The following is a 17,116-nucleotide window of genomic DNA, read 5'->3' on the forward strand; positions in this document are numbered from 1 at the left end:
GGCAGCGCGAGCAACTGGTGGAGGGCGAGCAGAGGGTGTGGGGGGGGGGGGGGGGAGGGCCGGGCTGGGCTGCAGAGGGCAGCACGATAGAGTTGAGAGGGAGAGAGTATGATAGGCACTATATATATATATATATATATATATATATATATATATATATATATATGTATGTATGTATGTATGTATGTATGTATAGATATAGATATAGATATAGATAGATAGATAGATAGATAGAGAGAGAGAGAGAGAGAGAGAGAGAGAGAGAGAGAGAGAGAGAGAGAGAGAGAGAGAGAGAGAGAGAGAGAGAGAGAGAGAGAGAGAGAGAGAGAGAGAGAGAGAGAGAGAGAGAGAGAGAGAGAGATGAAATGAAATGATAAATTAACGTCTTCAAAAGGCCAAAATGACCTATGAGACCAAGCTGTTACAACTTAGTGAATCTGATACCATGTCCGGAATAAAAAAGAACTGAAACAAAATACTACAAACTGGGACTGTATGGATGTGCCAGCTAATACAAGGTGCTTAGTACATTGTGTAGTCCAATGAGAGAAGGGGGGCGGGGAGGATAAATAGGGTAGAGATCCATCCTTGTCCGCACTATGGCCGTCGAGAAAGTATGGCTCAAATCCTTTGCTGTAGTCTTCGTCTATACTGTGTAGCTCCTCTCCTCAATCACGGTCTTCTAGATCTCCCTAGCTCCAATGCTCGGTCTATGAGAATGCCAGTAGTGGTAGTATGAGTGCGGGCAAAGCTTTGCAATGGTTGCTCCTTTGGGTACTCCTTTGGGTGCCCAATATCTAGTGTAAAGAAATATGTAATCTATCTCTAGGACTGTCTCTCTGTGGCTCTCCTCAGTAAAGTGTCTCTATGCCTGTGTAACTCAAGTAGATAGAGAAGAAGAAGAAGAGGATTTTAACGTCGTAGGAAACTGTCCCAGGAGACCTCAAAGATCTATCCAACGATCGAGGAGCAGGAGAAAGTCCCATCTCTCTCTCTCTCTCTCTCTCTCTCTCTCTCTCTCTCTCTCTCTCTCTCTCTCTCTCTCTCGCTCACCTATTTTCTCAGCTACTGACCGCGTTTTGATCCCCTTGAATCCGGTGGCAAGTGGTGGTTTCGGCTCATAACCGTACATAAGCATAAACGGGCTACAACAACAGTAGAATGCTTTGTACTGCTATAAGCAAACTCAATCTTTGGGAGATAGCGTTCTCAATCAGATTGACGTTGAGAGATATACACTCGTAGCATGTCCTCCATAGTTTGATTTGTGCGTTCGGCTTGTCCATCAGTTTCAGGATGATCTGAGGACGACACGCACAGACGGGTCTCCAATTTCTGAAAGACCATTTCCATTTGCCAAAAATTGCCTGTGAATTTTGAATCTTGATCACTGACAATTTCGTTGGGTAAACCATATAGTTTGTATAAGTGTTCCACAAAGAGATGGGCTAACTCGTGGCTCTTTATGGTCGAACGTCTAGGGATAAATCGCGCCATTTTCGTGAGTCATCGTTGACATCATGCCCACGGACATAACTGGAGGTGCTCATCTCGATATTTGTGGACGTAACACACTAGGAATTGGTAGGTAGGAGAATACTAGAATACTGAGCAAGCATCTATGGTAATCATATAGAGAAAAACATGCCCAAAAGAAGTATCCGACGTGCCAAAAGTAAGCATGGGTCCATCATACAGAAAACCAATCAAGGAGCCAGACAAGACAATCCCAAGTGGAAAGGTGATGGTTGAGGAAGGGGGACCAAGAATCACTGAAGTAGAAGTAGGGGCGATACGCACATGAGACTACACCCACAAGAAGAGTGTTTGTAGCAAAACCATATCCTGTAGATTCACAAGGGCAAGTGAACACATAAAGAGAAGATCTGCAATACTGAGGGAAATCTGTCCATTATGCCAGAATCAAAGCCCAAAAATCGCATGTCTCAAGTCATCGAAGAAGCATTGGTCAAAGCCCAAGAAGCACCAGAACCAATGTGAAAGAAAAGAGAAGTGATCGAAAAGCCAGTGAGATGTCGAGAAGTCGCAGATAAGGCAACAGCTCCCAGCTGTCCACACCAAAGCGCAACGAGAGAGGCGGCTGATAGCACGGCAAAGGTTAGTGGTGGCAAGAATCCCAACCCGGAAGTTGTCAAAGAGTGATGGCACAGTGGAGCCTGCTACACTGTGCTAGATAGTGTGTCGTCCTCTCTACAGTGGGTGCTCCTCAATGTAATGTGCGTGGCAATCTCACTCAAAATAGACTGAAAACCAGAACAATAGACAACAACTGAGCTCACAGAGACGCAACAACAACAATAGACCACGACAAATGACTTGACTATCTCAAAGAACTAATACTGACTCTAGCGTGGCAGCACGTTGAGCTCCAGCCCAGGACTCACAGATACAATGGGGTGTTGAGGCTCAGATGTTCAGGGATGGTGAATCAGTGCTCTGTGTATAGACTCACTCTCCCCTCGACCACGATGCTGGACCAGAGGTGAAGAAGATAATCCCGATGACCAACCGCTACTACTCATATGTACCACCATAAAGAGCCACCAACAGCTTATAAATGCCAGCCATGTGGTGACCTGGCCACGATGTCCCCTAGACCAGTCCGTATCTCTGCTGCCACGTGTCACTACCCAGCCCAAAGAGTTCATCCAGTGTGAACCAGCCTAGACCAACTGTACTAACTGTGTGTCCTTTGAAAGTGACACTGTAGCCTACTACACACAAGAAGGATGAGCGAAGCCGGCAAAACACGGGACTCCAGTGAGGATGATGAGGCCATTGCAAGAGGTAGTTGGAATGGAGCAGGAACGGTTGCTGTGGTTCATAAAACCAACACGGGTGGATAGAGGGGGGGGGGGGGGGGGGGGGGGGGGAGTGCTAGCTCCAATGAGGCAGGTCGCTAGACCACGTAGCAGTAATACAAAAAAAAACATGCGGCCTATTCAAACAGAAACGCCACCAGAGTTTTGATAAACAAACGCTACCAGCGTTTTATTAAAAAAACCGCCAAGGTGGTATGCTGAAGCAGCGTGGATTTCAAGGCCAAAGCAGCGTAAATGGATTCATTGGCAGAATAAAATGCTGACAAGCCAAGGGAAGAAGCGCAGGTACATGCGAAGCTGGGGGAGGCCACATGATGGCTGGGTGCAGGGGCAAAAAGTTGCAATTTTTTCAAAATTCAGAAGTAAGTTGCAATTATAGCTTTTGACTATGTTTTGTTCTTCATCTACCAGCAAGCAAAGCAGAAAGAACGTATTTATGCAGTTGCGTTGCACACGAGGCCTCTTCATCTTGCTCCTAACTCGGGTCGCATGCTTCGCTGAACTTGTGAGCTTCTCTCCTCATGGTCGTAACTCTTGGTCTCATAGGTTATATTGGCTTTTTGCAGGCGTAAATAATATATATTATTATTCTTTTCATCCCCCCCTCCCAACACACACACACACACACGCGCGCACACACACACAAACATGTTTAATTGTGCAGGTATTGCGCGAAACCCTTGATGGGAGCTTGTGGTTGCCTTCTGAAGTAACAGGTTAGTTCATGTTAGCTGTAAATTAGTAGTACACTAGAGCAAATTATAGCATGGTTGCCAGCCTTTGCATGGCTCTTGCCTTAAAGGTACATTGGCCCTGCTCGATCATAATACATGGTTCGTTTTTTATTTTCTTTTGGGGGAGGGGACCTGTCAACCCACTTGGGTGGGTGTCTAGGCGTGCAACAATGATGGTTACATATGTGGATGCAGTGTATGTACTCCTTATGAGAGCCAAATATACATTATTTGGACTGACCGTATGGATTGCTTGTGCGTTCTTGTCAGTGAGCTTTTTAAATGAGCCCATATTGTCTTCTTCAAGATATCTGCAGCCTCTCTCTTTGCTGCTTGATGTTTGATACCAGTGTAAGTGCTACAGTTGAGGTCACTGTTGGTGGTAGATCTTGGTGCCCTCGAGTGTTCTACTACACCCATAGGAAATCCACCCCTGACAATGATGTGGATCGTCCCTCACTAGGCCACATGTCTAGGGACTCTATGCCCACCTCACCTCCCGTTGTCCTGTTAGGATGCTCTCTCTCTTTCTTTTGTTCAGTCCAATTGCACCTGAAATCTCATTCATGGCAGCCTTCAAGTTCTGCCAACTGTGAGTGCTGATTGAAGCCATACTTGATAAAACTTCTAGGAAAGCACATGCTGCGTTGTGGCATAGTATAGGGAGTCATCCAAGAATCTCTCAAACATCTGGGCTTGGTCCATTGCGCATCTCAAAGGATGACACACAGGACCCGTGCATGTCCCCACAAAGTGACTGAGGTTTACTGAGATATTTTGTTAAAACCATGTCCATGTTCTACAGATTTCAGAGATCTTTCTGATTTTTCAGTGTTTGAAGAGAGCTTGAGTTGGAATTTCATCATTTTACATTTGGTTTGATAGGCTTTGTATCCTTAAATCACAGCATTGGCGAGTGGGTAGCTGGAGTGAACATTGTTGTCGCTGGGTCAAAAGCAAAGTTCTATGTGCAACTAAGGGATGCCAACAATAACAGGATTTCAGGGTCTGCAATTCAGGGACAGAAGCTGATTGGTAGAGTCACCACAGTGCCAGATAAAGAGGAAACATGGTATCAGAGTGCTTTTGTTCCAGATGCAAAAACTGGGTATCTGCTGTTTCAGTTTGCTACGACAAAAGCTGCTCATTATCTTCTGTATGTCACTGATGGAGAAGGTGGAAAACTACTGAACTCCCCTTTCGGATTCAATGTAACTGCAGGTATGCTGGGGTAATAAGTCATTAAAAAAGGTGATCTAACTTCGATATTGCACAGAAACCCCCACGTAAGTCCACATGTACCTCTTGGTGTAACAATCAAAAAGGAAATTTCTTGTTCCTTGATCACAAATGCTAACCATTCTGGGGCACAGGTGATATATCTGTGCATACCTGCATTGCTGATTGGATAGATGGAAAAGACACGTTTAGGGCTGGCGAAGAGGCATCACTACTAATATCATTGAAGGATAGCTACAATAACAGTTTCAATGCCGAGAATGGACGGTTGGACTTCTTTGAGTTTTCGCTAAATATATCGGGCGCAGCAATCTACAATGTTTCTGTCAGCTCCCAAGGTGGGACAGGCTATGAAACAGTCAAGTTCATTCCATCTTTTTCAGGAAAATTTCTTGTGCAAGTTGGTGATAATAATGGCACACAGGTTTTGGGCTCCCCTTTGACATTGTATGTTGAGCCAGGTTTGTTGTACTTATGGCTTTGTTTACCTGGAGACAAATTTGCTTGCAAATATCCTCTTCTCAATGGCACATTGGCTGTACAGGTCCACTCTCAGTGGCTCAATCCTTGGCAGAGTGGGTCAATGGAAACTCCTTCCAGGCAGGATCCCCCGCTTTTCTTAAGATTGTGATGAAGGATGCTTATCAAAACGTTCTCAATACCTCATTGAACAGCCAGACCCCTACTTTCAAGGCGGCGATGGTTGCTTTTGTTGGGGTGAACCAAAGCTTTGTCCAGACAAAGTACACAGCCACTTCTGGTCTGGGATATGAGATCCTGAAGTTTGTACCGTACGAAACAGGAAAGTTCAGAATCTGGGTAGGGAAGGAGAATGTGAATATCTCAAACTCGCCGCTCGATTTTTCTGTCCTTTCAGGCACGGTTTTCTTCTTTAAACTTTTGCCCCAACAATCATATTTCTCAATCTTTATTTTGCAACACAAGAGGGCTTATTGATGTGTACACCAGGATCCATTGGTTGATCTAAGGGTGCAGGCTAAAGTATGTAAAACAGAAGACAGGCCTGCCTGCTTATAGATTCTTGTGAACACTGCAATACAGCTGTAGTTTCTATAAAAACGAAGCCTTCGTGGCTGCTCACAGAAGATTGCAGAATGAACCATTCCAGAGGCGAGTAATCCCGTCTACACGCCCTGCAATAATGTTGGAGACTGAAGATGCACGGCTTCCGCACCAGTGAAGCCAGAAACAGAATTGGCCCTGCTGAGCTTCTCTGGCTGCTCAAACATATGAAGCAACTCTGACCAAATCACCAGACTGTCAGCATTGGAAGAAGGCTCACTGCTCACAAATTCATGCAGGAGGAGCCTTTCAAAACACCATGCACAATACAGACGATCATTAAAAAAATGCCGATCTTGAGACTGAGGATATGTTTGGTGTGCAACTGCTGATTGCATCTTTGTGTCAACAGAAGGGCATTTGGTGGGTGCTCAATCTTTTATTTTAGGGCAAGACCTACATGAATAAAGTGAGAAGAGTGAGAGATTAGTTACAGATAGAAACTTTTGCTTTTCATAAAGCTAGGGAATAATTGAAAAAGAAACCTTTATAGAGCCAGGATGAATAGGCAAGTACCACAACCACTCGAGCAATGGTTGTGGATACAGCAGGTAGCCTCTCTCTTTCTCAGTTTGTGAAATGCGTGCTGCTCAAATGTCATGTGGCTTTACCTCTTTTTCCTATACATCACAGCTCTTCAAGTTCTCAACATTTGTAGCAAATTTGCAATATACTTGTGCCGACAGAATGTACATATAGCGATAGATTGTCTTCTTACAAATCGGTCTGTTTTTCAGGAGTAGTTTCAATTGCGCATTGTCAAGGCTCATGGTCCAATGATATCAACTCATTTAAAGCGGGAGATCAAGCTACCCTTTATATTTCTTTGTGGGATGCTTTTGGCAACGCCATAAGTTCGACAACTGAGACAAGTCAATTGAATTTTACTGTAAAGGTGCAGGGGAGGAAGGGGGAAAGTATTTACATTTTTGGCATAAAGATGGCTACGAGTTATGATAATGTGGCCATCACGTTTTTAACTTGTCTAGCTGGAAATTTTACATTGCAAGTAGAAGGTGATGGCGAGGAGATTGGGAACTCTCCTTTAGCATTTTCAGTAGGACCAGGTATATGTGAACCAGTCATAGACAACATTCAAGATGCTTCTAGCTAACTGCGAATTTTTATTCTGACAATGACATGTCTAATCCAGGAAATCTCTCAATCCATTCTTGTGTTGGTACATGGAAAGATGGTATTAACAGCTCCAAGCCTGGTGAGGAGTTAAAGCTAATGATTCTGTTGAAGGATGCGTTTGGAAACATTCTGGTCTCATCAACAAATGAATCTGCATCTTCATTTTTAACTCCAAGTACCATGGACAGTCAAGGAGAACTGACAGATATTTTAAAGTATCATTTTGAATTTGAGAGCGATGCACCTGGATATGTCTTCCTGCTCTTTAAACCACAAAATACAGGACGACAGTTGCTTGAAATTGGAAAGGGAAACGAATACCTCTTCAATTCACCATTTCCCTTCTTTGTGGAAGATGGTAATTTCGCCAACCCACCAGAATTTAATGAGATAATGATAACCTGAACATTGAAACTTTGAACGTCCCTCACACACATTCATGTGTCAATATAGACATTTAGGAAAACAATGTGTATGCATCCATTATGTCAGATTCATTGTATGGTTACACATCTTTACATGCATGCCATTTTGCGGTAAGTCTATTTGCTTCAAATGAAATACTAGGCATTATTAACCAATGGGAAGTTGCTCTTCTGTTTTGATCAGAAATTCTCAATGAATATCTGTTTTGTTGAAGCTTATGACATTTCTTGATGCAGGTCCCATTTCGTTACAACATACATATGCCAAATGGAAATATGGTATTGATATATTTCCTCCATATCAAGGAGTCAAGCTTTATGTTTATCAAAGGGATGCTTGGGGGAATGCATTGGAGTCCTTGGTCGACTTCCAGGTTCTAATATATAGAGAAAATGATACAGAGCCTTCACCATTCTCAGATGTTTGGTCACAGGCTGCTTATGATTCCGGAAAAGGGACACAATTGATCACATTTACTACAACAGCGTCGGGATTTTTCCGGTTGTATCTTGAAGACTCATCGGGAAATAACATTGGGGGATGCCCCTACAAGTTTTCTGTTCTTGCATGTAATTCTGTGCTCAATGTGTTTTTTTGGAAACTTATCTCAAGCAAGCTAATGGAGGGTTTGGCCTGTTTGTGACTCTCTTGCTGATCTTAGAGACACATCTATGCCTGCTGAAATAATCTACGCCTATTTATCACCCCTGTTTTTTTGAATCTCTTTTTCTCTTGGACAGCACATCTTGTTCAAGAGAATAATACTGTTGTCTATGGTTCTTGGTTGAATGCTTCAACTGCTGGAGAAGTTTCAACAATCTTTGTGCAGCTAAAAGATCTTGATGGTGAAAATGTGGATGGATACAGTGAATCTGTGTTTGCCCTGATCAGCATTGGCGGTGAAGATGAGATGAAAGTTAGTGGGAACAAAGTCATTAACAGCACGGGTTTATACAAATTGAACTTTGTGTTGACGAGGTCTGGGGAGCACAAAATTTTGCTACTGTATTGTAACATCCCACTTAACTCTGGAGACTCATTCACTAAAGTAGTCTATCCAGGTATGCATCGCCCATGATTATTGCCACTTTAAAAACTGTTAACGAAATTGGTCAAAAACATGTAGACTTATTTTTGATTTCTTAGTTGCTATTTTCTAGGCTGTGCAAACTTTACATATCAGGGATTATAGTAGGGAAAATGCTACTTTGATTACAGCTCATCTAGTGATCTGTGGAAAGGCTAGCAATAATTTTTTTTTTTTTTGGGGGGGGGGGGGGGGTGGGGCGCTTGAGCTTAGTAGATGGTCATCTAGTCATCTATGGAAATGCTAGCAATAAATATGATTTTCCCATGCTCGCTGCCACCCTCTTGATCAATAAGCTCAAAACATCATAGAAATCTACTATCCGAATAATGCCAGCTACAAACAACGCACTGTGCATCAGCCTGATGCTGCCACCTTGCCTGTCACCAACTCATATCTAGTCACAATCCCCTGGAAGTGTGGGAGTAGTCTATGCATAAGTTGTGCCCATGACCTCCTCAAAGCAACGGTTTATTTTCTTACAATGCGCTCTACTCTTAATATCTTTGAGAGTGAATGTGTAGTACAATAGCAAGAGGCCATATCTAAAACTGCTTGTCTGGATGAGCAACACATGGCATTTCATGAGTTTAATGCCTTGTGATATCCACAAAGCAAGGGTATTTTTCTTACTATAGCTTACGAAGGAATGCATATTTCAGCAGCAAGAAGCCACAGCTAGGACCACTTCTGACAATATTTGGCATGTCTTCCTTCCTATTTTCTTAAGCTTCATGCTCAGAGTAAGCACACAATGTGGCCAATTTATGATCAATCATAAAAATGTAGAATTTAAAATGGCCATGATGGTGTTTTTACAAAGTACGCTGCTCTGACACTGTGCCAGCTCTCATGAGGTTCAATGTCTTCTTGAAAATGGTCATGGTGGTCCTGCAATTAATCACTACCCAGGGCAGGTGACTGTCTCCTATAAAGTGGCTTATGGCGGTCATATCTGTTTAGAGATGTCATTCGATATGCTCAGTCATGTGATACTTGCCAATGTGCGCTCGAATGCCAACTAGGCAGGCCTACAGACCTCTTCAAATCTCCACGGCTTGGCTTCCTTTTGAGATATGGGGCATTGATTTGATTGGGCCTCACTTCTATTGCCCAGCCTAGCAAAGCAAAGTATCTCTTGGTGGTTACTCATTATGCAACAAAATGGGCAAAGGTCGAAGCCACTGTGAACTGCACTGCTGTAGCTGTTGGGAAGTTTCTATAGGACATCTTCTGCAGATATGGCTGCATTTTGGAGATCAAGGCTCTCACTTTGATAATGAGATGCTAACTACCGTGTTTTATGGGTGTAAGGTTTTCCGCGACAAGTCTTGTTCTCACTATGCACGTGCCAATAGCCAGGTGGAGAAGAGCACAAATAGAGTATTAATTTCGCTGCCCAAAAAAGCCTGCTGCGCACACCCTCACACTTGGGCACATGCAACTCTGGGAGTCGCGAGGGCTTATAGGATGGCTTTCAAGGTCACTACTAAGCAAACTCCCTTTCAGCGTGTTTCTGGATTGGAAGCTATAGCCCCCTTCGAGTTCAACTTGGGCCCTCCAAGGGTTGGAACTATCAAGGTAATCACCCAACAATGATATCACGGTCTAACACTGCCAGATTGACTATGGTGGATGAGACAAGCTCCTTGCTTCTCAGGCCCTTGTTGCCGAACAGCTTCACATAAAAGCATGGCACGATCGACATCTTTGATGTCTTCAGTTCACTAAAGGGTCTTTGTTGCTTGTGTATTAGGCTAAATAGTTGAAAAGAGCCAAGCTGCCACCTTGCCTGGCCTGCGTCCACCCATAGGGCAACTGCTCAACTGATCTGGCATCCCCTCTGTCTACGCGCTAGCAGCTGTCTCTGCATATGAGAGGGCTGCCCAATCTCAATACTGGCAGCCTCCCCCTTGGGTGATACACCCCCATCATGCGGCAACCATGGTGTCTCGCAGGATACCTCGGAACTCTTGTGGCTTGAGCTGTGGCCTGAGTGCCTCAACCACCATGGGTACCATCCAAACGAATGGAGTTGCTCCCAACACCGTATTCTTAAGATAAAAAAATTCTCCTCTCTTCCAAGTGTACCAACAAGACATGCTCCAAGAATTGGAAGACCTCTCACGGATCGCATACAGAGGGGCTGCCGTGTCCTCAGAGTGGCAGCTCTCGAGGAAACCCTCATGCAATAAATGGTGACGGAGAGGCAAAATAGAGACATACCAAACATCCATGTGATGGCCGCTGCCAATCAACATTCCACACATGAGAATCCGTGAGAAGAAAACTCACCAGATTCCCACCACTGGCTGGCATGTGACCCCCTTGCCCTCCTATCTCGCTAATAATATCCCATACCACAGTATAGGAGAGGTGGGAGAGCCTGTTAGGCTGGGCCATCACGGCCCCATGAGCTCTAGTGGTTTTGTGCACGTCGCCATGTCTTGTACCAAAGAGCAGGAGGAGGCTCTTGATACCAATATTATCCCCTCGCCGGATCCATCCTGCACACATGACATGTTGCAACTTGCAAGCCAAACTCACACCTAGACAATGTAGTGAGTGGACATCAGGCTCACCTCGTAGCCATAGAGCCCACACGGGCTTACCCTCGAGCCTGGGAGCGTGCAGCCAAATGGGCAAGCCTTTGCCACAAGGGCTGGTGTCCCATAACACCAAACCCACACTAGTACGGGTGTGCGGGTAGAGCTATCAAGGGTCTAGAGTCCAAGTGTAGTGATCACACCAGATGTCTCACAAATGAGACCTAAGTCCTATTTATAGGACTTCATAACCAAAGGGCCAAGTTCACAGTAGTCGGACATACTGCAGGCGCCTATGCTGATGTCTGGGGACGTAACAACAACCCCCTAGCATGGTCGTCTGCATCCTCTGTGAAGATTCCTTTGAAAATCGGAAACTTTATGTTCACCTTAGCTAGAACGCTTGTCAGCTCCTTGCTGCTCAAGAGCTTGATGTAACACAATTGGTGAGAAGCGTACTCTCGGGGGGTGTACTATGTAATCATGTTAATGTACCACGTGATTCAACAAGAGGGGTTTCAAAATGCAAAAATCCTAGGCAATTTAACAAAGATACAATGATACACTGAAAAAAATCCTAAAATAAAGGGTCATTTTATTCATTCAAACATGTAAAAATGGGATTTTTAAATCACCTCGTGAACGCACGTTATATAGGGGGTACTAAATATTGCACCCCTTGAGAGCGTACTGGGGAAGGTGACATCGGAAGTGAAGAACTGGTTGAGGGAGTGGAGGGAGACGCTTGGGAGTGTAGGGGCAGCGGGGATGGTGGACTTCTACTCGGCATGAAAGGTTGGCGCTTTCTGTGCTAGTACTTCAAAGGGCTGAGTAGCGGGCTTTGTGGATCTCTAGACTGCCTTGTATGTGTCATGCAATATCAACAAACTCACCCAAGCTCTGGGCACGAAGACCCTTGAACTTGCTGGATACTCTAGACCCACTAGATGAGACTCGACTAGACCAAGCTAGACTCGGCTAGACCACTCCAGCTAGACAGGGGCGAGAGACTAGACCAGCTAGACCAAGCTGGACAAGGCGAAGATGGACTAGACCAAGCTTGACAAGGGTGAAGGTGGAGTAGACCAAGCTGGACGAAGCGAAGATGGACTAGACAAAGCTTGACGAGGGTGAAGGTGGAGTAGACCAAGCTGGACCACACCAACAAGCTAGATGAAGCGAGGGACTGAACCAGCTAGCTCCTCGACCTTGACCATGTATGCTCAGTGGAGTGAGACTTCAATTGAGGTCCCACCGAGCATGCCAAAAATGAGAGCACTTGTAGCAGGAAAAGTGTGTCGTGCTCTCCACTGTGGGTGCTCCCGAGTGCAATATGCGTGAAACCTCACTCCAACAGAAAGAAAGCACAACACAACAATGGATAGAGCAACTCAAAGACACAACAATAGACTCAGAACACCATGGAACTCAACTAACTCGTGGAATCGGTACAGACTCTAGTTGGCAGCACACTGAGCTCCAAGCCCAGAACTCACTGGTACAATGGGGTGTCGAGGCTTCAATGTGCAGGGAGAGTGTAGATGTACGATGCTGGACACAAGACAAAAGACTAAAGACGCCAGATGATGCATACGACGACTCAAACCAATCACACATATATACAATCATAAAGAGCCACCGACGGCTAACAAAGTATGTCAGAATTTCTCGAAACTGTGGTGGTGGTGATCTAGCCGCGATGTCCATTAGACCACCACTCATATCACTGCCACCTGTCACTGCCCAGGCGAGTGTCCATCCAGTGTGAACTCCAGAACAACTGTAACTAATTGCCTCTCTTGTGCAAGTGACACCCGTAGCCTTGCTACACATACATTCTCACGCATGAGAATAGTCTTCGAGACTGAGAACAATGCAACCTGTTCCGGTTCATGTGCTTGTAAGAATCTAGTGATAATAAATCTCCTCAAGGGGGGGACCGGCCCATCTTTTGGTCCCCAGTGTCGTGTTATCTCTACATTAAATTTTGTCAGTGTTATTCTACGTGGTATCCTATGTGAGAGTAATTGAGTAATCTCAATATTATCTAAGTGCACGCTTCTGTTTCGTGACAGTACTTGATACAACTAATTAAGTCACTATTCACTGACCTAGTCATGCACATCATTGGAGTTATATAAGCCACCTCCTATGCACATTTTCATGGTTCCATCTAGTCATTATCATTGTGTTGCTCCTTATCTTGTGTCAAGAATGCAGGTCGCGAAAGGGGAAGCAGGAGGTCGTGAATGGTGGCCTGTGGGCAGAGCACTTAAGTTTGCAGCAGTGAACAACAGGATTTCTCCCTCTCTCTCTCTCTCTCTAGCTCTCGAGACACTGACGCGGGCGCAACAACACTAAGCACGAGCAGAGCTCGAAGCAAGCAGCAAGCAAGGGAGGCAAACCCCATCGCTAGGGTTCACTCCCCCCCTCTCTCTCTCTCTCTACACGATCACTGTCCCCCCCTTTTTTTCTCTCTACGCGATCACTGTCCCCCCCCTTTCTCTATGCGATCGCTGTCCCTTTCTCTCTCTACACGCTGGTCCCCCCCCTCCCCCTTTTTTCTCTCTCTCTATGCACTGGTCCACCCTCCCCCAAGGCTAGAAAAATACATTTTTCCTATCCGAAGAAAATAAGGGCAAGCTTGAAAGCTTTCAGGTTTTTAGGTTAAAATTTGAAGCTTTTGCCGGTATTTACACTAAAACTTGTCCGGTTTTCTTAAAGGCAAGCTCAAAATCTAGCCGGGATTTTGCAATTTCAGCCGGTTAAAATACACTATACCCCGGTTCTCTAACATTGCTCCCCCCTTCTCTCTCTTCTAGCCTCTCTCCCTTCCCTCTCTCTCTCTCTCTCTCGTCTGTACTCTCTCGCCTTAAGACCATTCTCTCTGCCATACTCCCCCCCCCTCCCCCCCTCCCTCCCTCCCCCCTCTCTCTCTCTCTCTCTCTCTCTTTCTTGTCTGTACTCTATCGTGCCCCTCCCTTGCCATACCGCCTCACGCTCCCCCACTCGCCCAGCTACCGCGCCCGCTGCTAGTGTCGGTGCACACGTACCTTTAGTGACTCCTTTGCGGACGGCGATCCAACATGAGGAAGCTGAACGATAAAGCCGACCCCCTAGAGGATGCCATTCAAAAGTGCAAAGAGGAAATGACGGAGATCATTACCAAGATGAACCGCAATCTCTTGGGCACAATAAACATGCTCGAAGGACGCGTGTTGATCCAAGAGAGCAAGATAAGTACGTTGGAAGACCGAGTGACGACTCAAGAGGAAGAGATTGCGTCACTCAAGAAAGATCTCGCCGAAGCACGGTCAAGAAACACACTGGAAGAGGGCGAACTGCAATCCTCAGTAATCGAAGAAATCAACACGATCAAGGAGCAAGTACGGGCCATCAAAGAGGGAGAAGAGCAACACAAAGAAATGACGATTTCTTGGGTGGATGTTCTTACCAAAACTCAACAGAAGGCGGATGAAGCTGAGAAATGGATCAAGGTGGCCAAGAAAGGAAAAGGCAAGGAGATAATGCCCACGTCCACACCCACTATCATTAATCAGACACTAGAGGAGGAGCAAAGAAGACGGGTGCGCGCTTTACATGTGAGAGTTTGCGGTCTTAAAGACAAAGGCAATGTGGATGAAGAAGTAAAAGAACTCACAGCCTTGATGGGGGTTCATGAGCCGACGCACACAAGGGCATGGAGAGTGGGCAACATAAAGAAAATGGAAGTAGTGGAGAAACCTCAAAAGAAAGAGCACTTATCCTCCGTTTTCCCTCCATGGAAGCGAAGAAGTCCTTCTTGAAGAAAAGACCAACTCTTAAAGAGACTGGCATCTTTCTTGGGAATGATCTCACCCTCTCGTAGATCGCTCATATGCAGGAAGTAATGCCGGAGATTAGAGTGGCAAGGGGAAAAGGCAAGATTGCCTTTTACCGAGATGGAAAAGTGGTAATACTAGAGCGACGCTCCACATGACGGTGCGAGACTTATGGGACCACACTCAAAGTGGCTGCCTGGAACTGTAATGGATCTATGCGTCTTGATGTGGGTGCTTTTGAGGATAGCTTTACTGGAAGAGACATCCTCTTTTACTCTGAGACACACCAGGCCCTTGGGCAATCCATGCCCCACATCAGTGGATACAAGTGGGAGATAGCTTACAGACAGGAGACACGCTCGGAGCACAGAGGGCGGGGCTTGGGGGGAGTGGGAGTGTTATTTAGAGAGGATCTGCAGCCACTCATACATATAGCCCGCAGGAATGAGCAGGCTAGGTACATGTGGGTGAGATTGAAAGCAGAGACAAGCAAATATCTCTACCTAGCTATTTGCTACTTTCCCCCCCCCCCGAGTACATCAGTTTATGCATCACCCAGAGGACAGTCCCCTTTCTCTATTTTGGATGATGACATATGGGAGTTCTCTAGGGATGGTGACATTATCATCGTAGGGGACTTCAATGCTAGGACTGCCCATCACCAGGCAGTGTTTTATGATACTTCAAACGAGATGCTAAGAGAGCTAGATGTTGTAGAGACTGGCCTGTCCAGACTATCACACGATGTGGAATATACTGAGTATGGGCAACACCTGATAGACATGGGCACCGCACATGGATTGGCCATCTTGAACGGCCTACAGAGATTTCCTGTTGCTGCGGGAGGTTTTACATGCTTCCCACACAGACATGGAGCCAGCACAGTGGACTATGTCATGGCACAGCCGAATCTCATCTCTAGTATCCAGGATCTCACAGTTGGGCCCAGACCGATCGGGGTGGCAGTGGATCATGCTCTGGTGTCGATGACCATCTCCTTCTAGTTCAGTGTAGCACACAAACCACGGGTAGCAGCCCCTACTCGCTACACATTCACACGGGAGACGGATTCTGTATACATGGACGGGATCTACAGACGCCTATGCACTGAGGACCCAGGGCGACCTCTGGAGGAGCTAACTACTATACTGACATAGACATTACATGATGCAGCAGCAGAAGCATACCCACACACCCAGCCTGAGCAGAGCAGCTGATCAGGGAGCATGCCTCAGAACAACTGGTACGATGAGGAGTGTCGCCAGACTAGAGCCAGACTTCAGAGGGAGGTGCTTTTGGGGGACGTCACTCACAGACAGTCACAAATTGACTTCCGACGCCTGGTGCGGCGGAAGAAGAGTGCTTTTTTGGCTCGACTCGAGCAGGATCTATCTCAGCTATTCTTGAGTCAGGACTCGCGTGAGGCGTGGCGGCTCTTTCATGAGCAGTGCCCCCCCCCCCGCCCTGCTATTTCCTCCACAGAGACCTGGGGTCAGTACGCATCATCTTTGTACACAGTACCTGGACAACCGCCCCTCCCCAACCCCCCCGATCCATGCCCACACACATGTGTTTTTTTCACCGCTAAGATGGTGAAGAAAGCTATTGACAGGATGAGGACTGGGAGAGCATATGATCATGATGGCTTAGTCGTTGAGCATTTCATGGATGCCAAAGACCTACTAGCAGAGCTTCTAGCAGTTATGTTTAACCGTGCCATGTGTGAGGGCCTACCGGACACTTGGAGCCTATCTACGATCGTACCTATCTTCAAGTCAAGAGACCCCATGGAGCCTGGGAACTATCGCACTATTATGATTGGGCACACACTGGCACGGTTGTATGCATCCATTCTTGAGCAACAACTGAGTAGATGGGCAGAGAGGGAAGGAATGCATGCAACTGGGCAGGGTTCAGGAGAGGCTTCTCTACTCTTGACCATATCTTGACACTCAGGGCCATCATCGAGGAAGGCAGATCTTATGGGAGACGGATCTATTGTAGCTTTGTGGACTTCCGCAAAGCTTTTGACACAGTACCCAAAGCTAGATTGATGCGCAGATTACAGGAAATGGGAGTACCCACAGAGCTTATTTGGGGGATCATGGCATTGTACAGATCAATAGTAGGGCATGTACGCACCCCGGAGGGACTTTCTACACCGGTTCACTCCACTATTGGGGTGAAGCAGGGCTGCCCA

At 46.0% G+C, this 17,116-nt stretch overlaps 1 protein-coding gene across 5 annotated transcripts in view; it reads left to right on the top strand.

Annotated features, from left to right (window-relative positions):
* Window positions 1-2,972: 2,972 nt before the first annotated feature.
* The window catches only part of LOC147442268 (protein GAMETE EXPRESSED 2-like), a 195,210-nt gene continuing 181,066 nt past the window's right edge, over window positions 2,973-17,116 (top strand). For 2 of the 5 annotated variants that reach the window (XM_086528497.1, XM_086528499.1), the window contains exons 1-10: window positions 2,974-3,128; window positions 3,255-3,348; window positions 3,508-3,559; window positions 4,463-4,798; window positions 4,951-5,277; window positions 5,361-5,693; window positions 6,637-6,966; window positions 7,053-7,394; window positions 7,699-8,031; window positions 8,203-8,523. In XM_086528497.1, the coding sequence (XP_086384623.1) occupies window positions 3,100-3,128; window positions 3,255-3,348; window positions 3,508-3,559; window positions 4,463-4,798; window positions 4,951-5,277; window positions 5,361-5,693; window positions 6,637-6,966; window positions 7,053-7,394; window positions 7,699-8,031; window positions 8,203-8,523 (2,497 nt within the window). In that variant the 5' untranslated portion in view covers window positions 2,974-3,099. Of the gene's footprint in view, window positions 3,206-3,254; window positions 3,349-3,507; window positions 3,560-3,712; window positions 3,774-4,462; window positions 4,799-4,950; window positions 5,278-5,360; window positions 5,694-6,636; window positions 6,967-7,052; window positions 7,395-7,698; window positions 8,032-8,202; window positions 8,524-17,116 lie in introns of those variants that run through there. The other 3 variants (XM_086528502.1, XM_086528500.1, XM_086528501.1) reach the window with 3 other exon arrangements.

Source organism: Adiantum capillus-veneris, chromosome 14 (genome assembly GCF_014529385.1).
Source record: "Adiantum capillus-veneris isolate H3 chromosome 14, ASM1452938v2, whole genome shotgun sequence".
NCBI classification, from domain to species: domain Eukaryota; kingdom Viridiplantae; phylum Streptophyta; class Polypodiopsida; order Polypodiales; family Pteridaceae; genus Adiantum; species Adiantum capillus-veneris.